General features: G+C 42.0%; 1 protein-coding gene across 1 annotated transcript; it reads right to left on the bottom strand.

Annotated features, from left to right (window-relative positions):
* Positions 1–18,007: 18,007 nt before the first annotated feature.
* On the bottom strand, positions 18,008–18,955 carry LOC128050864 (olfactory receptor 2V2). Its single transcript, XM_052643288.1, has one exon. The coding sequence runs from the start codon at positions 18,953–18,955 to the stop codon at positions 18,008–18,010; it is 948 nt and encodes a 315-aa protein (XP_052499248.1).
* Positions 18,956–19,232: the final 277 nt, after the last annotated feature.

Below are 19,232 nucleotides of genomic sequence, written 5' to 3'. Positions count from 1 at the left end.
ATGACCTAAATCAATCCCCTTATGATTATACAGTGGAGGTAATGAATAGATTCAAGGGATTAGATCTGGTAGAGAGAGTGCCAGAAGAACTATGGATGGAAGTATGTAACGTTGTACAGGAGGCAGTGACCAAAACTATGCCCAAGTAAAAACAAATGCAAGAAGGCAAAGTGGTTGCTGAGGAAGCTTTACAAATAACTAAGGAAAGAAGAGAAGCAAAAAGCAAGGGAGAAAGGGAAAGATATATTCAACTGAATGTAGAGTTCCAGAGAACAGCAAGGAGAGATAAGGTCTTCTTAAATAAACAATGCAAAGAAACAGAGGAAAGTAATACAATGGGAAAGACTAGAGATCTCTTCAAGAAAATTGGAGCTATCAAGGGAATATTTCATGCAAGGATGGGCATAATAAAGTACAGAAATGGTAAGGGCCTAACAGAAGCAGAAGAAACTAAGAAGAGGTGGCAAGAATACACAGAACTATACAAAAAAGGTCTTAATGACCCAGACAGCCATAATGGTGTGGTCATTCACCTAGAACCAGACACCCTGGCATGTGAAGTCAAGTGGGCCTTAGGAAGCATTACTATGAACAAAGCTAGAGGAGATGATGAAATTCCAGCTGATAAAATCCTAAAAGATGCTGCTGCTAAAGTGCTGCACTCAGTGACAGAAAATATGGAAAACTCAGCAGTGACCACAGTATTGGAAGAGGTCAGTTTTCATGCCAGTCCCAAAGAAGGGCAATGTCAAAGAATGTTCAAACCAATGTGCAATTGTACTCATTTCACATGCTAGCAAAGTTATGCTCAAAATCCTTCAAGCTATGCTTCAGCACTATGTGAACTGAGAAATTCCAGATGTACAAGCTGGGTTTAGAAAAGGCAGAGGAACCAGAGGTCAAAGTACCAAAATTCATTGAATCATGGAGAAAGCAAGGAAGTTCCTTAAAAACATCTACTTCTGCTTCACTGACTACACTAACACCTTTGATAGTGTGGATCACAACAAACTGTGGAAAATTCTTAAAGAGACTGGAATACCAGACCACCTTAACCTGTCTCCTGAGAGACCTATATGTGGGTTAAGAAGCAACAGTTAGAACCACACATGGAACAACTTACTGGCTCAAAATTGGGAGAGAAGTATGACAAGTCTCTATATTGTCACTCAGCTTATTTAAATTATATGCAGAATACATCATGTGGAATGTCAGACTAGATGCATCACAAGCTGGAATCAGGATTACCAGGAGAAATAGCAACAACCTCAGATATGCAGATGATACAACTCTAATGGTAGAAACTGAAGAGGAACTAAAGAGTTTCTTGAGGGTGAACGAGGAGAGTGAAAAAGCTAGCTTGAAGCTCAACATTCAAAATATTAAGATCGTGGCATCTGGTCCCATCACTTCATGGCAAATAGAAAGGGAAAAAGTGAAAACAGTGACAGATTTTATTTTCTTTGGTCCCCAAATCACTGCAGATGGTGACTGCAGCCATGAAATTAAAAAACACTTGCTCCTTGCAAGGAAAACTATGACAAAATTTTTTGTTGTTGTTCACTCGCTCAGCCATATCTGACTCTTTGTTACCCCATGGACTGCAGCACGCCAAGCTTCCCTGTTCTTCACCATCTCCTGGAGTTTGCTCAAACTCTTGTCCATTGAGTCAATGATACCATCAAACCATCTCATCCTCTGACGTCCCCTTCTCCTCCTGCCTTCGGTCTTTCCCATCATCAGGGTCTTTTCCAGTGAGTCAGCTCTTCACGTGAGGTGGCCAAAGTATTGGAACTTCAGCTTCAGCATCAGTCCTTCCAATGAATATTCAGGATTAATTTCCTTTAGGATTGACTGGTTAGATATCCTTGCAGTCCAAGGGACTCTCAAGAGTCTTCTCCAGCACGACAATTCAAAAGCATCACTTCCTCAGTGTTCTGACTTCTTCATGATCCAACTCACCTCCATACATGACTACCAGACAAATCATAGCTTTAACTATGCAGACATTTGTCAGCGAAGTGATGTGTCTGCTTTTTATTACACTGTCTAAGTTTGAATTGTGATGCTGGAGAAGACTCTTGAGAGTCCTTTGGACAGCAAAGAGATGAAACTAGTCAAACCTAAAGGAAAACAGTTCTAAATATTCACTGGAAGGACTGAAGCTGAAGCTCCAATACTTTGGCCATCTGTTGCAAAGTGCTGAATCATTGGAAAAGACCCTGATGCTGAGTAAGACCGAAGGCAAAAGGAGAAGGGGATGATAGAGGGTGAGAGGATTAGATGGCATCACTGACTCAATGGACACAAATCTGAGCAAACTCCAGGAGATCATGGAGGACAGGGAAGCCTGGCATGCTGCAGTCATAGAGAGTCACAAAGAGTCAGACATGACTTAGCGAGTGAACAATAATAGCAACAAGATTTGTCTTGAGGTGGGTCCACTCCAAGATTACCCATGTAACTGTGTGAAGTCTTGCTGTCTCTTTACAGGGCTACTTCACAATGTGACAGTTGGTCTCTTCCAGGGTGAGTGGTGCAAGAGAGTGACTACAAGCACCCTGCTACTGCTACTGCTGCTGCTAATTTGCTTCAGTCGTGCCCAACTCTGTGCAACCCCATAGACAGCAGCCTGCCAGGCCCCGCCATCCCTGGGATTCTCCAGGCAAGAACACTGGAGTGGGTTGCCATTTCCTTCTCCAATGCATGAAAGTGAAAAGTGAAAGTGAAGTCACTTAGTCGTGTCTGAATCTTTGTGACCCCATGGACTGCAGCCTACCACGCTCCTCTGTCCATGGGATTTTCCAGGCAAGAGTACTGGAATGGGGTAGAATATAACCTAATATTAGAAGTGACATTCCAAGAGCACTGCTGAATTCTATTCATTATAGGTGAATCACTAAATCTAGCTCCAAGTTACTGGGAGAGCAATACACAAGACGTGAATATTATGAATCAAGGACCAATGAGACCATTTTAGAGGCTATGTACCTTAGCCTTTCACAGTCCATCTCAAATCTTGACCACTGATATAAATAATTTAGACTCATTAATTTTAACAAATGATCTCTTCTTTAAGAAGAATGGTGGTTTGCAACTTTTCTAGAAAATAAAGAATCAAAGACGTTGAGTTTGTCCATCTATCTCTCACCTGCTGAGAAGAAAAAGGCTCTCTGTCTGGTTCTAGTGCCAGGCTATTCACAACAGTAAAAATAAATTAATCTGTTGCATCCCACAGCACTCATATTCATTTTTCATTTGCCCTCATAGTGATCCTGCAATGAAGGTACAGTGATTTTATTAAAATAGACCCTCTTTTACAGCTGGGAAAATTGAGGAATTGGCTGGATTGCCCAAGTTTGCATGGCTAGTAAATGCAAAACCAAACATGATATGGAAAGTTCTGGAAAATTTAAATCATATCATGCTGTTTTTGAGCAAAAATGTCTTCACAAGGAGAAGCTGTCTAATCTTGGAAAAATTATTATTTAGGAGCTTCTATTTTCACCTTTCTCTTATTCTTTGTTTACCCAGCATCCTTCAGATCCATAATATGGTCTCTAAGAAAAGGAGATCCTTTTGCTCAAGAGCAGTACTTGTTTCCTGTCAGATGTAGTTCTCATCACAGATGAATGCATGATCACTTATGGTTATTAAATTCCCATATTGTGAGTTGGTTAGTATAAACAGAATTCCCCCAACCTAAGTGAAATTACACTTACATTTATGACCTTGTGAAACTTGGGAAAACACACTGGGGTGATGATCAGAAGGGTGAGGTGGAAGAGTCAAGAATCCATCTGCCTGCCTGTCTCTCCAATGGACACCAAAATTTCTACTGAATCCCCAACCCTCATCCCCATTCCCAACCCTAGATTTCCAGTTCCCTGCAGAATGTATACAATTCCTGATACTCAAACAATAAACAACCCAACAGTAACTCCCATCTGCATAGCCTAAAAAAGTAATATCTCCTTCTCTTATCTTATTTCTTTAAAATAATACCACTGTCCCAATTATTGAAGCTCAAAATGATCCATGTTGGATGCCCCATGCACCCTAATCTAATCCCTTTCCTGTTTCTGTCAATGTGCCCTTCATGGAGACTCTTGCTTTTTACATCCCTGGCCTCTGCTTTCATCCCTTGCATTTCCACTGTCTTCTGAGTATCACAGTTTTGCCAGCATTCATACAATATCTCCAACCTGAGTGCCTTTTTGTCACCACAAGCAGCAGGCAATTCACAATGTACCTGTCTGTGATCACTTCACTCCTCAAGACTGTGAGCAGAGATCCCCTTCTATCCCATTGAAGACCTATGTGGTTTGCTTTCCCTTTCCAGCTTTTTGTGCTAAACCACCTCTTGAGCCTCACACTCCACCTGAACTTACACCTGCAGCTTGCCTAACACTACTTTTCTTTTGCCCCCTTTCATTTTACACATGCTGTTCCATTCATCTGTCATATCTTCCTTCAAATTCTCCCTCTGAAAAAACGTTGTTGTTTTTCAGGGTTCAGCTCAGATTTGCTTCTGCTATGAAGATGCCCTGATGGCCCTCATACACCAGGTGACCCCTTCCTCTGTGGCCTCCCACATCACATTCATTGACCCAAGAATGCACTCCTTAGGTTGCATAAGGTGTCTTTGTTTCTCCACTCAACAGTCAGAGGGTTAAACCATCACCTGAAACTTAAGCCACTCAAGATGATGTCACTCTTGTGCTTATGATATGCCAATGGCTTGGCTGTGCTACATTTTATTCATATGGATTTGTTTGTTTGTTTACCTCTTCTCCAACTAAAACCTATGTTCTTTATGCCACTTTTTCCAATGGGGTGATCTCTGGTTTCTAGCATAGTGACTGGCATATATTATGTTCTCAGTAAGTACTGCTGAATAATTAATTATAATATGCAGATCCCTCAAGAAACTAGTGTAGCATCTCTCATGCTTATCTTTTTCTGCTCTTTAACTTCATTCTTTTCTCTCTGTGTTAAATTTCTTTAAAATAGAAAAATCCTTTCCCTGGGATTTTAGTTACTGTCTTTACTTTTCTTCCTAGGAATGACACTGTAAAGCAGAAATCTTGTGTCTGTGATATTCTTTCAGGGATGGGTTGACTCTATGTCTCATACCAGCCCTACTCTTCAGCCTCTTCCTCCACTCACCTTTTGTCTTCCTGCTTTAGACCACTCTTCCACTTAGGAACCCTTTCCTGAGCACCCCAATCCAGACAGAAAGAGGAAATGGAAAAAAACAAAACAAAAAAAAAAAAAAAACAAAAAAAAAAAACACCACAATGAGAACAAAGGAAACAAAAAGAGAAGTAGATCAAAGAAAGAAAACTAGAAAAAAAAGGATGAGGAAAGACATACTATTACATAGTGAATGCCTGCTGCTGCTGCTGCTGCTGCTGCTAAGTCGCTTCAGTCGTGTCCGACTCTGTGTGACCCCATAGACGGCAGCCCAACAGGATCCCCCATCCCTGGGATTCTCCAGGCAACACTGGAAGGGGTTGCCAGTTCCTTCTCCAATGCTTGAAAGTGAAAAGTGAAAGTGAAGTCGCTCAGTCGTGTCCGACTCTTTGCGACCCCATGGACTGTAGCCTACCAGGCTCCTCCATCCATGGGATTTTCCAGGCAAGAGTACTGGAGTGGGGTGCCATCGCCTTCTCTGAGTGAATGCCTACCCTCCTTTAAAAAGTAAAAAAGTCACCTCTGCTTGAGGAAACAAGAAGATGAAGAAATTCTGATAAGAAAGTAAAAATGGAGCAAAAAAGGTAGCAATCACAACAGAAACTCCAGGAAAGAAAGGGGTGGGTGACAGGAGAAAGACCCTCACTAACCTTCAAGTGGATTCCCTGGAAGAAAAAGTATTCAGCAGGTCCCCTGTGGAGATTTCAGCATCAAATTCATTTTCTTGTCCTCCTCTTGTATGTTTGCAGTTATGAAGTCAGAGAGGACAGAGAGGAGCCCGCCAGTTCTGACCTCCTTCCTCAGCCTCCACCAACCTCTTGGCCAGGCTGTGAGTGTCCTTGTCACCCTCAGGCTCCAAGCAACTTTGTAGCTTAGACAGTGAGGCTCAGACAGACAACATCTCCGCTCACCAAAAAGGAAAGGGAAAAACGGACTTAGTTGAGGAGATGGTGGTGGGCAGATGGGAACAGAGTCAGGATCTGTGCATCTGAGCTCACCCTCTGATGTCTGTCCACCTGCCATAGGTTGCCTCCCAGGCTGCGTTGCAGAACTGTCTCCCACTGCCCATGAGGTACTTAACACAGAACCTGAGTGAGGAAGTTAAAAACTGTCCACTCCCAGGAGAGCCCTCAAACTCCAACCCAAGAATAGGAGCTCCCAAGCTTGCAATTAAAGAAACTCAAGCAGGGAGCTTGGGGACAGGAACAGAAGAAGGGGAAGTGGGACAGTGTGAGGAACCTTGATCATAAGAGGGGCACAGGCACAGGAATGAGGGGCAAATTCCTTGGTGTTCTACTCCCACCACAAACATATATCAGTGGTTACTCAGTGGCCTCCAGGGTCCACATGGAATCTCTACCTGTGACTGTCTCCCTGCCATCCACACTTGTTCTTTACCTGTCCCATAAAATCAGCCCACACTGACTGAGGGCCATTGATATGCAAGAGCTTGGTGAGCTGTGCTTGAATCAAAAGTGAAGACTTAACACAGTCCTGGCCCTTAAGTTTTATAACCAAGTGAGAAGGAAAGAAGAGCGCCTACTTTCACTAGAGTCAGGTGATGGTGTGGAAGCTGGGTGTCTTCCCATCCTCTGTCAGATATTTCTGTGAGTTTACTGCCCTTCCCAGTTTTCTGTGGTCTAATTATTATTCTGTCATCGCAGTATAATCATGGACAGCACTTCCTTTCTCTCTCAGGGGTGTCCCAGGTTGGATGATAGTTTAAATAGTCACTTTGATTTTAGCTTTATATCCCATTGAAGTAGATGAATTTTCAAAATGACCAGTTCATTGGGAATCAAATGACCAGGCCATTAATTTCTGTCTTTCTTTTAACTCTTTGGTATATAACTGTTTTTTAGTCTTTCATTTTATTTTTAAAATTAATTTTTATTGGAGTATAGTTGTTTTACAATGTTGTGTCAGTTTCTTCTGTACAGTAAAGTGATCAGCTGTATGTATACAAATACTTCTTCTTTTGCTTCTCTGGTGGCTCAGCTGGTAAAGAATCTGCCTGCAATGTGGGAGACCTGGGTTTGATCCCTGGGTTGGGAAGATGCCCTGGAGAAGAGAAAGGCTACCCATTCCAATATTCTGGCCTGAAGAATTCCATGGACTCTTCAGTCCGTGGGGTTGCAAAGAGTCAGACATGACTGAGCGACTTTCACTTTCACTCATTTAGGTCACCATAGAGCATTGAGTAGAGTTCCTTGTGATACACAGTAGGTTGTCACTAGTTATCTATTTTACACATTGGAGAAGGAAATGGCAACCCACCCCAGTGTTCTTGCCTGGAGAATCCCAGGGACGGTGGAGCCTGGTGGGCTGCATAGTCCAGTCTATGGGGTCGCATAGAGTTGGACACAACTGAAGCTACATAGTAGTATGTATATGTCAATCCCAATCTTTTAAATTATACCACCACCCCTTTTCCCTATTCGTATCTGTACATTTGTTCTCTATGTCTGTCTCTATTTCTGCTTTGCAAATAAGTTCATCTGTATCATTTTAGTGGGTTCCACATATAAGTGATATTATACAAAAGTTGTTTTCATCTTTCTGACTTACTTCACTGTGTATGACAGACTCTAGGTCCATCCACATCTCTGCAAATGGCACAATTTTGTTCCTTTTTGTGGCTGACTAATATTCCATTTGGGGCTTCCTTGGTAGCTCAGTGGTAAAGAATTGGCCACCAATGCAAAAGACAAGGGTTTGATCCCTGGATCAAGAAGATCTGCTGGAGAAGGAAATGGCAACTCACCCCAATATTCTTGCCTGGAAAATCCCATAAACAGAAGAATCTGGTCACATGGCTACAGTTCATGGGGTCACAAAAGAGTTGAACATGACTCAGTTACTAATTAACAAACAGCAAAACAAATATTCCATTTTATATATGTACCACATCTTATTTATCCATTCCTCTGTTGATGGCCAACACCGAAATCAGAATGATTATATTCTATGCAGCCAAAGATGGAGAAGCTCTATACAGTCAACAAAAGCAAGACTGGGAGCTGGCTGTGGCTCAGATCATGAACTCCTTATTGCCAAATTCAGACTCAAATTGAAGAAAGTTGGGAAAACCGCTAGACCATTCAGGTATGACCTAAATCAAATCCCTTATGATTATACAGTGAAAGTGAGAAATCGATTTAAGGGCCTAGATCTGATAGACAGAGTGCCTGATGAACTATGGAATGAGGTTCATGACATTGTACAGGAGACAGGGATCAAGACCATCCCCATGGAAAAGAAATGCAAAAAAGCAAAATGGCTGTCTGGGGAGGCCTTACAAATAGCTGTGAAAAGAAGAGAGGCGAAAAGCAAAGGGGAAAAGGAAAGATATAAGCATCTGAATGCAGAGTTCCAAAGAATAGCAAGAAGAGACAAGAAAGCCTTCTTCAGCGATCAATGCAAAGAAATAGAGGAAAAGAATAGAATGGGAGAGACTAGAGATCTCTTCAAGAAGATTAGAGATACCAAGGGAACCTTTTATGCAAAGATGGGCTCGATAAAGGACAGAAATGGTATGGACCTAACAGAAGCAGAAGATATTAAGAAGAGGTGGCAAGAATACACAGAAGAACTGTACAAAAAAGATCTTTGCGGCCCAGATAACCATGATGATGTGATCACTCATCTAGAGCCAGACATCTTGGAAAGTGAAGTCAAGTGGGCCTTAGAAAGCATCACTACAAACAAAGCTAGTGGAGGTGATGGAATTCCAGTTGAGCTCTCTCAAATCCTGACAGATGATGCTGTAAAAGTGCTGCACTCAATATGCCAGCAAATTGGGAAAACTCAGCAGTGGCCACAGGACTGGAAAATGTCAGTTTTCATTTCAATCCCAAAGAAAGGCAATGCCAAAGAATGCTCAAACTACCTCACAATTGCACTCATCTCACATGCTAGTAAAGTAATGCTCAAAATTCTCCAAGCCAGGCTTCAGCAATACGTGAACCGTGAACTTCCTGATGTTCAAGCTGGTTTAGAAAAGGCAGAGGAACCTGAGATCAAATTGCCAACATCCGCTGGATCATGGAAAAAGCAAGAGAGTTCCAGAAAAACATCTATTTCTGCTTGATTGACTATGCCAAAGCCTCTGACTGTGTGGAGCACAATCAACTGTGGAAAATTCTGAAAGAGATGGGAATACCAGACCACCTGACCTGCCTCTTAAGAAATCTGTATGCAGGTCAGGGAGCAACAGTTAGAACTGGACATGGAACAACAGACTGGTTCCAAATAGGAAAAGGAGTGTGTCAAGGCTGTATATTGTCAACACGCTTATTTAACTTCTATGCAGAGCACATCATGAGAAACCCTGGACTGGAAGAAACACAAGCTGGAATCAAGACTGCCGGGAGAAATATCAATAATCTCAGATATGCAGATAACATCACCCTAATGGCAGAAAGTGAAGAGGAGCTAAAAAGCCTCTTGATGAAAGTGAAAGAAAAGAGTGAAAAAGTTGGCTTAAAGCTCAACATTCAGAAAATGATCATGGCATCCAATCCCATCATTTCATGGGAAATAGATGGGGAAACGGTGGAAACAGTGTCAGACTTTATTTTTTTGGGCTCCCAAATCACTGCAGATGGTGATTGCAGCCATGAAATTAAAAGACGCTTACTCCTTGGAAGAAAAGTTATGACCAACCTAGATAGTATATTCAAAGGCAGAGACATTACTTTGCTGACTAACGTCCGTCTAGTCAAGGCTATGGTTTTTCCAGTGGTCATGTATGGATGTGAGAGTTGGACTGTGAAGAAGGCTGAGCACCGAAGAATTGATGCTTTTGAACTGTGGTGTAGGAGAAGACTCTTGTGAGTCCCTTGGACTGCAAGGAGATCCAACCAGTCCATTCTGAAGGAGATGAACCCTGGGATTTCTTTGGAAGGAATGATGCTAAAGCTGAAACTCCAGTGCTTTGGCCACCTCATGCGAAGAGTTTACTCATTGGAAAAGACCCTGATGCTGGGAAGGATTGGGGGCAGGAGGAGAAGGGGACGACCAAGGATGAGATGGCTGGATGGCATCACTGATTCGATGGATGTGAGTCTGAGTGAACTCCAGGAGTTGGTGATGGACAGGGAGGCCTGGCGTGCTGCGATTCATGGGGTCGCAAAGAGTTGGACACGACTGAGCAACTGAACTGAACTGAACTGAACTGTTGATGGCATTTAGGCTGCTTCTATGTCCTGGCTATTTTATTTTATATTGAGTATTGTTGATTAACAATGTGTTAGTTTCAGGTGTGCAGCAAAGTGATTCAGTTATACATATACATGTATTTATTCTTTTTTTCAAATTCTTTTTCCATTTAGGTTGTTGCACAATATTGAGCAGAGTTCCTTATATGACTGGTTTTATTTTCACAAATGAAATAAAACATGTTTTACCCGCCAAGTTCTTGGGGCTTTCAGTTGGAGGCTGATATACAGATAGGACAGATTAGTTCAGAGGGCTGAGAGAAGGTGATTGAAAGAAGAGCTGGGAAGACACAGGGAGATGGAGATAGAGGGACATAGAAAAAAAATAGGCCTCTGTCAGACTAGTGTCATGCAGAATAAAGTGGCTTCTGAGGAAACCCCATAGATTCAATTCACACTTTCTGTTTTAACCTCCTCTGCTCACTCTGCACTACCTGGTGACCTGTGCTTGTTCCCCCATGAGTACCTGGTGTTTTCCCACCTCCACACTCTCGTCCAAATTAATCTCCCACTGGAAGTTACTCGGCCTGCTTTGTCTTTTTTTATTGAAAAAAATTTTTTTTTCTGTAAAGACCCATCTAAATCTCATTGTTATTATTCTTACCTTCCAAAGAGTCACTCCACGGCCCTTCAGCTTTTGTTGTCTCTTGCATTCTATCGTCTGTTGTTCATTTTTCAGTCACTAAGTTGTGCCTGGCTCTTTGCAATCCCATAGACTGCAGCACACCAGGCTTCCCTGTTCTTCAGTATCTCCCAGAGTTTGCTCAAACTCATGTCCATTGAGTTAGTGATGCTATCTAACCTTCACATCCGCTGCCACTCCCTTCTCCTCCTGCCTTTAATCTTTCCCAGAATTAGGGTCTTTTTCAATGAATCGGCTCTTTGCATCATCAGTTCAGTTCAGTTCAGTCGCTCAGTCATGTCCAACTCTTTGCGACCCCGTGAATCGCAGCACTCCGGGCCTCCCTGTCCATCACCAACTCCTGGAGTTCACTCAGATTCATGTCCATCGAGTCAGCGATGCCATCCAGCCATCTCATCCTCTGTCGTCCCCTTCTCCTGCTGCCCCCAATCCCTCCCAGCATCAGGGTCTTTTCCAATGAGTCAACTCTTCGCATGAGATGGCCAAAGTACTGGAGTTTCAGCTTTAGCATCAGTCCCTCCAAAGAAATCCCAGGGTTCATCTCCTTCAGAATGGACTGGTTGGATCTCCTTGCAGTCCAAGGGACTCTCAAGAGTCTTCTCCAACACCACAGTTCAAAAGCATCAATTCTTCGGTGCTCAGCCTTCTTCACAGTCCAACTCTCACATCCATACATGACCACTGGAAAAACCATAGCCTTGACTAGATGGACCTTAGTCAGCAAAGTAATGTCTCTGCTTTTGAATATGCTTTCTAGGTTGGTCATAACTTTTCTTCCAAGGAGTAAGCATCTTTTAATTTCATGGCTGCAATCACCATGTGCAGTGATTTGGGAGCCCAAAAAAATAAAGTCTGACACTGTTTCCACTGTTTCCCCATCTATTTCCCATGAAGTGATGGGACCAACATTTCTGAATGTTGAGCTTTAAGCCAACTTTTTCACTCTCCTCTTTCACTTTCATCAAGAGGCTTTTTAGTTCCTCTTCGCTTTCTGCCATAAGGGTGGTGTCATCTGCATATCTGAGGTTATTGATATTTCTCCTGGCAATCTTGATTTCAGCTTGTGTTTCTTCCAGTCTAGCGTTTCTCATGATGTGCTCTGCATAGAAGTTAAATAAGCAGGGTGACAATATACAGCCTTGACACACTCCTTTTCCTATTTGGAACCAGTCTGTTGTTCCATGCCCAGTTCTAACTGTTGCTTCCTGACCTGCAGACAGATTTCTCAAGAGGCAGGTCAGGTGGTCTGGTATTCCCATCTCTCTCAGAATCTTCCACAGTTCATTGTGATCCACACAGTCAAAGGCTTTGGCATAGTCAATAAATTTGCATCATCAGGTAGCCAAAAAATGGGAGCTTCGGCTTCACTATCAGTCCTTCCCATGAACATGCAGTGTTGATTTCCTTTAGGGTTGACCAGTTAGATCTCTTTGCTGTCCAAGGGACTCTCAACAGTCTTCTCCAGCACCACAATTCAAAAGCATCAATTCTTCAGCACTCAATCTTCTTTATGTTCCAACTCTCACATACATGCATGACAATGGGAAAAACCATAGCTTTGACTACATGCACCTTTGTAGGCAAAGTGATATCAATGCTTTTTAACACGTTGTCTCTGTGTGGTATAGCTTTCCTTCCAAGGAGTAAATGTTTTTTAATTTCATGGCTGCAGTCACCATCTGCCATGATTTTGGAGCCCAAGAAAATAAAATCTGTCACTGTTTTCAATTTTCCCCCCTCTGCCATGAAGGTCAGGATGCCATGATCTTAGTTTTTTGCATGTTGAGTTTTAAGCCAGCTTTTCACCTCCATCAAGAGGCTCTTTGGTTCCTCTTCACTTTCTGCCATTAGAGTGATATCCTCTGCATATCTGAGGTTGTCTATATAATTGGTAATTATTCTATTCTACCATGTGAAATCTGTTATGCATGCAGACTCAGTTGCTTTAGTCATGTCCAACTCTTTGTGACCCTGTGGACCATAGCCCACCAGGCTTCTCTGTCCAGGGGGATTCTCCAGGCAAGAATACTAGAGTGGGTTGCCATTTCTTCCTTCAGGGAATCTTCCCGACCTGGGGATCGAGCCTGTGTCTCTTAGGTCTCCTGCGTTGGTAGGTAGGTTCTTTACCACTAGTGCTACCTGGGAAGCCCTGGGAACTCTATTGCTGCTGCTAAGTTGCTTCAGTCGTGTCCAACTCTGTGCGACCCCATAGACGGCAGCCCACCAGGCTCTGCCATCCCTGGGATTCTCCAGGCAAGAACAATGGAGTGGGTTGCCATTTCCTTCTCCAATGCATGAAAGTGAAAAACGAAAGGGAAGTCACTCAGTCGTGTTCGACTCTTAGCAACCCCATGGATTGCAGCCTACTAGGCTCCTCCATCCATAGGATTTTCCAGGCAAGAGTACTGGAGTGGGGTGCCATTGCCTTCTCCAGGGAACTCTGTTAGGTTACTATTTATTTTACCTACAGAGTGATCAGGTGAAACTTGATTGCCTGTAGCCAAGAAACAGCTTTATGTTTAGCTGGGACTACATTCACTCCTAGAAAATCTTTCTCTCTGTTTTATGGAGATAAGACATACCAGAGCTGTCGGGCAGCTTTAGATTAAGTCTCATCCCATTTAGTTAATAAAGACTAGCTTTCAGGTAAGCTATGATTCAGCCTGACACAGGTCACAGCTTAGATCTCCCAGCCAATCCAAATTTTCACATGGCCCCTGCCTAGCTCAGGCCTGATTGGGAGCTTAGGGATCCACTATAGAAAAGAGGAAAGGAATGACACTTCACTCATTCTCCCACCCTTTTTATTCTGAGACTTATGGATATCTTTTCCTTCTTTTATTTTCTGGGGTTGGAGAAGAAATTCCGCTGGTGGGGCAGTCTGTTGAAGAATATACATCAGTGTCATGGGCTGTTTAAATCAAAGATGATGTAATATGCTAAATTTCCTTTTTTCTTTTTGGTGCTCAGTGTTTATCTTTGTGTCTTTGTTTTTTTACTTAGCCAAGTGAGAGACTTTATTTTGGGGGGTTCCAAAATCACTGCAGAGGGTGACTGCAGCCATGAAATTAAAAGACACTTACTTCCTGGAAGAAAAGCTATGATCAACCTAGATAGCATATTAAAAAGCAAAGACATTACTTTGCCATCAAAGGTCCATCTAGTCAAAGCTATGGTTTTCCTAGTAGTCATGTATGCACTGCAAGTTAGACTATAAAGAAAGCTGAGTGCCAAAGAATTGATGCTTTTGAACTGTGGTGTTGGAGAAGACTCTTGAGTCCCTTGGACTGCAAGGAGATTAAACCAGTCAATCCTAAGGGAAATCAGTCCTGAATATTCATTGGAAGCCTGATGCTGAAGCTGAAACTCCAATACTTTGGCCACCTGATGTGAAGAACTGACTCACTGGAAAAGACCTTGTTGCTTGGAAAGATTGAAGGCGGGAGAAGAAGAGGATGACAGAGGATGAGATGGTTGATGGCATCATTGACTCAACGGAAATGTGTTTGACCAAGCTCCAGGAGTTAGTGACGGACAGGGAAGGCTAGCGTGCTGCTGTCCATGGAGTCAGACACGACTGAGTGACTGAACTGAGCTGAAGTTTGGTTCTGTCTCTGTGTTGTATATAACTGGTCAATTATTCTTTTTAGTAGCTGCAAAGCTTGAGAATATGTTTTTATTTTTTGACCACTTGCTGATGGCTATCAGAAAAATAGTGAGCAAAAATTTACCCTTTTTGTTTGAGTTTGCAATTTCTCCAGATGAGTGGACAAAAATGTGGTGTATATTCACAATGGAATACTACTCAGCCATAAAAAGAATGAAATAATGTCATTTGCAGCAACATGATTGGACCTAGAGATTATCATACTAAAGTGAAGTAAGTCAAAGACAAACATCATATCACTTATAAGTGGAATTTAAAAAATGATACAAGTGAACTTACTTATAAAACAGACACAGACTCACAGACATAGAAAACAAATTTATGATTACCAAAGGGGAAGACTGGGGGAGGGATAAATTAAAATTCTGAGAGAAATATATTCACCCTACTGTTTGTAAAATAGCTAAACAGCAAGATCTACTGTATGGCAAATGAAACTATACTCAATATTTTGTATTAACTGATGAGGGAAAAGAATCTGAAAAAAGAATATGTGTGTGTGTGTGTGTGTGTGTGTGTGTGTGTATATATATATATATATATATACATATATGAATCATGATATATATAATATCAATCAATAAATAAATATTAAAAGTAAAATGTTTTCCAGAAACAAAAGTTATAACACAGAGAAAACATTCATCCATCAGAGAAGTGTGGGAGAGGGCTGGACCAAGAGGGGAGAGACCTGTCACTGGGAGTCAGTGGAGTGGTCTCACCTGAGAAAGAGACCAATGGTTGGGTCAGGTCTAGCTTTTGGCTGAGAAATTTTATTCTCTGCCACTCCTTGCTGCCACTCATTGCTCTTCTCTTTGATGTGACTAAGGAAAGTTGCTTCTGTTTTCACAAATCCCTGGAGACCTCTCTTGTGCCATATCTTTGTCTCCAGTCTGCAAATTAAACTCCAAGGGAAGGAAACCTCTTTGCAAAGTTCTCTGTTCTCAGCTGCTCCAGCAAACAGTCTCCTAGGTGGGCATGGAGAAGAAAACTGGGGAATAAGAGCAAGGGACTTCACCTATCTAAGCCCTAGTTTCATGGCCTGCGAAAGGGATGTAATGTTGTTCACTATGAAATGTTTGTAGTGATATTAAACTGAATAGACAATCAAGTCATTTCTCCCTGGCAGGTTCTCAGACTTGTAGTTACTATTAGTGCTACTGCCTCCCATTCTCTCCAAGCATGGAAACAGAAAACAGCAAATACCTCCCTGTGATTTGGTCCAACTTCCAGAACCCAGGTCTGTCCTCTTTTTTCTCTGTGCATACAACAAGCATTTTGTTCCAGGTAAAGATAATTTTATTGCAAATGTGTACAAGAACTGGTATAGAGTTTAGCTAGGTGGATACAAGTAATACCAATAGTTCAATTAAAAATGTTTAAAAACAAGTTTACAAATAGCAGATCTAATTCTCTCATTCATCTCTTCTTAATCCCCCAAAGGAGAAATAGTAGAGTCAACTTTGCTATTTTAGAAACTAAAATAAAAAGTGGCAATTTTGTTGGAGGATTTTATACATACATCACTTAAAAATGACTCTTCTATGTGTCAGGCACTGTGAATATACAAATGAACCAATATTTACCACTTTCCTCATGAATCTGTTTATTCTTGAAGAATATGACTTTAAGAAATCTTTAATCAGTTCTAATGAGGTGGATGAAACTGGAGCCTATTATGCAGAGTGAAGTAAGCCAGAAAGAAAAACACCAGTACACTATACTAATGCATATATATGGAATTTAGAAAGATGGTAACGATAACCCTGTATGTGAGACAGCAAAAGAGACAGAGATGTATAGAACAGTCTTTTGGACTCTGTGGGAGAGGGCGAGGGTGGGATGATTTGGGAGAAAGGCATTGAAACATGTATAATATCATATGTGAAACGAATCGCCAGTCCAGGTTCGATGCATGATACAGGATGCTCGGGGCTGGTGTACTGGGATGACCCAGAAGGATGGTATGGGGAGGGAGGTGGGATGGGGATTCAGAATGGGGAACACGTGTACACCTGTGGTGGATTCAGGTTGATGTATGGCAAAACCAATACAATATTGTTAAATAATTAGCCTCCAATTAAAATAAATAAATAAATATTCATCAACATGAGTCCACCACAGGTATACACATGTTCCCCATCCTGAACCCCTCTCCCTCCTCCCTCCCCGTACCATTCCTCTGGGTCATCTCAGTGCACCAGCCCCAAGCATCCAGTATCATGCATCGAACCTGGACTGGTGATTCATTTTATATATGATATTATACATGTTTCAATGCCATTCTCCCAAATCACCCCACCCTCTCCCTCTCCCACAGAGACCAAAAGACTGTTCTATACATAAAAAAGAAATCTTTATAAAGTTCTGCTACATAGGGTGAAGAGTGAGATTTTATTAGCTTTACTTGGTCATCTAGAAGCGTTTCATCAAAGATACTAGTGTGAGACAATATATTGATAGGAAAAAATTGATATCTATGTATACTCATAAAGAATATATGTGCCTGGTACATAGTAGGCTATAAATCAGTGGTAGAGATTAGCAGTAAGAGTTAAGGAGTTCTTGTTATATATATATATATAACAGTTATGTCCAGTTAATTTCAGTCTCTCAGTTGGGTCTGACTCTTTGTGACTTCATGGACTACAGTACACCAGGCCTCTCTGCCCATCACCAACTCCCAGAGCTTGCTCAAACTCATGTCCATATATATAACAGACATATATATATATATAACAGACTTGTGGTTGCCTTGGAGGAGAGGGAGAGAGTGAGACATGGATTAAATATGCTGTAATAAACCATAATGAAAAAGAACGTATATATATGTACACATGTATAATTGAATCACTTGGCTGTACCGTGGAAATTGACACAACTTTGTAAATCAATTATACTTTAATAAATTAAAAAAAAGAAACAGTTAAGGAGTGAAGCTTGAGGCATTCTCTGGCTGTAGATGTAAATCCAGTTTTAAATACTAAGTGATAGCAATCCCAGAGCCTACTTATCCACAGTACTTGAGCTTACAAAGTTCTGCACATCATTTCAATGTATTCTCAAAAAAAAAAAAAAAAAAAAATCCAAAAATATTGAGAGGAGGGAAGCTGGTGTTTTACCAGAGATAGAAAGTATTACTTTGGAGTTTAAAAGACACCTCCTGAAAAATTCAGGGTCATGAGCCTCGTTATTAATGAGAAAACCAAGACTCAGATAGAAAATGTATGTAACATCACAAAGCCAAGAGTGGCAGAGTCAGGCACAAAATACCCTACCTCTTCAGTGGTGGTTGACAATTCTGCAATGGTCCAGCCCTCTTCTCAGGGCTCCCATCACCTCCCGATTTCTTAAGCTATAAATGAGGGGGTTCAGCATAGGAGTAAGGACTGTGTAGAAGACAGAGACCACCTTGTCATGGCTTGGGGCCCGGTAGCGCTTAGGTCTCAGGTAGATGAACATGGCTGCCCCATAGAAGAGGAACACAGCTGTCAGGTGGGAGGAACAGGTGGCGAGAGCCTTTCTGGCAGCCTGAGCAGAATGCATGTGGAGTACAGTTCTCAGGATACGAGCATAGGAGGCCACAATGATGGAGAAGGGAAGAAACAGCATGAAGACACAGCAAGCAAATATCACATTCTCAAAAATGGATGTGTCTATACAGGCCAGCTTTAACAAGGATAACATCTCACAAAAGAAGTGGTCCACCTCCCTCAAGCCACAGTACGGAAAGGTCATTACTACCACCATTTGGATCAAACCATCTATTATCCCAAAGACCCACGAGCTCCCAACAATCTGGAGACAAACCTTCTGACTCATGAGGATGGGATAGTGAAGTGGGTGGCTAATGGCCACATACCGGTCATAAGCCATGAGTCCTAGCAAGAGCCCTTCAGAGCCCACAAGGCAGACAAAAAGGCCAATTTGCATGCCACAACCCAAAAAGGAGATAGACTTCCTGCCAGACAGGAAGTTGGCCGCCATCTTGGGCACATTGGTACAAACCAACATAAGATCCATGAGGGAGAGCTGACTAAGGAAGAAGTACATGGGTGTATGAAGTTGAGGATCCATGAAGATGAGGAAGATGAGGAGGACATTCCCACAGAGGGCCACTATGAAGACCATCATGACTGCTGAGAAAAGAACAAGGTCAGTGGAACTGTGGGAAAAGATGCCCAAGAGGACAAAGTCATCTGAAGATGATTGATTCAACCATATCTCCATGGCTCAGCTGATGTTCCTGGTCACCTGAGAACATGGACAAAAATTACTGAATTGACTGACATGTCTTTATTGGCAGAAAAGTCATAAGACCAATGGGGAAAAGAAATGATTGGTGCCCAAACCTCAAGAGAACAATGAGGGCTTAGATATAGAGGATAAACTAGTGGTTACCGGTGGGGAGAGAGAAGGGAGGAGGGGCAATATAGGGGTAGGAAAGTGAGAAGTACAAACTATAGGTATAAAATAAACTACAAGGATATATTGTGCAACATGAAAA

This window comes from Budorcas taxicolor, chromosome 7 (assembly GCF_023091745.1).
Source record: "Budorcas taxicolor isolate Tak-1 chromosome 7, Takin1.1, whole genome shotgun sequence".
Taxonomy (NCBI): domain Eukaryota; kingdom Metazoa; phylum Chordata; class Mammalia; order Artiodactyla; family Bovidae; genus Budorcas; species Budorcas taxicolor.
Note: the sequence above shows the minus strand (reverse complement) of the source record. Positions and strands in the feature narration are given on the sequence as shown.

Excerpts from the sequence above, each read along its gene's own strand:
- LOC128050864 (XM_052643288.1), bottom strand. The coding sequence starts at position 18,955 with ATGGAGATATGGTTGAATCAATCATCTTCAGATGACTTTGTCCTCTTG.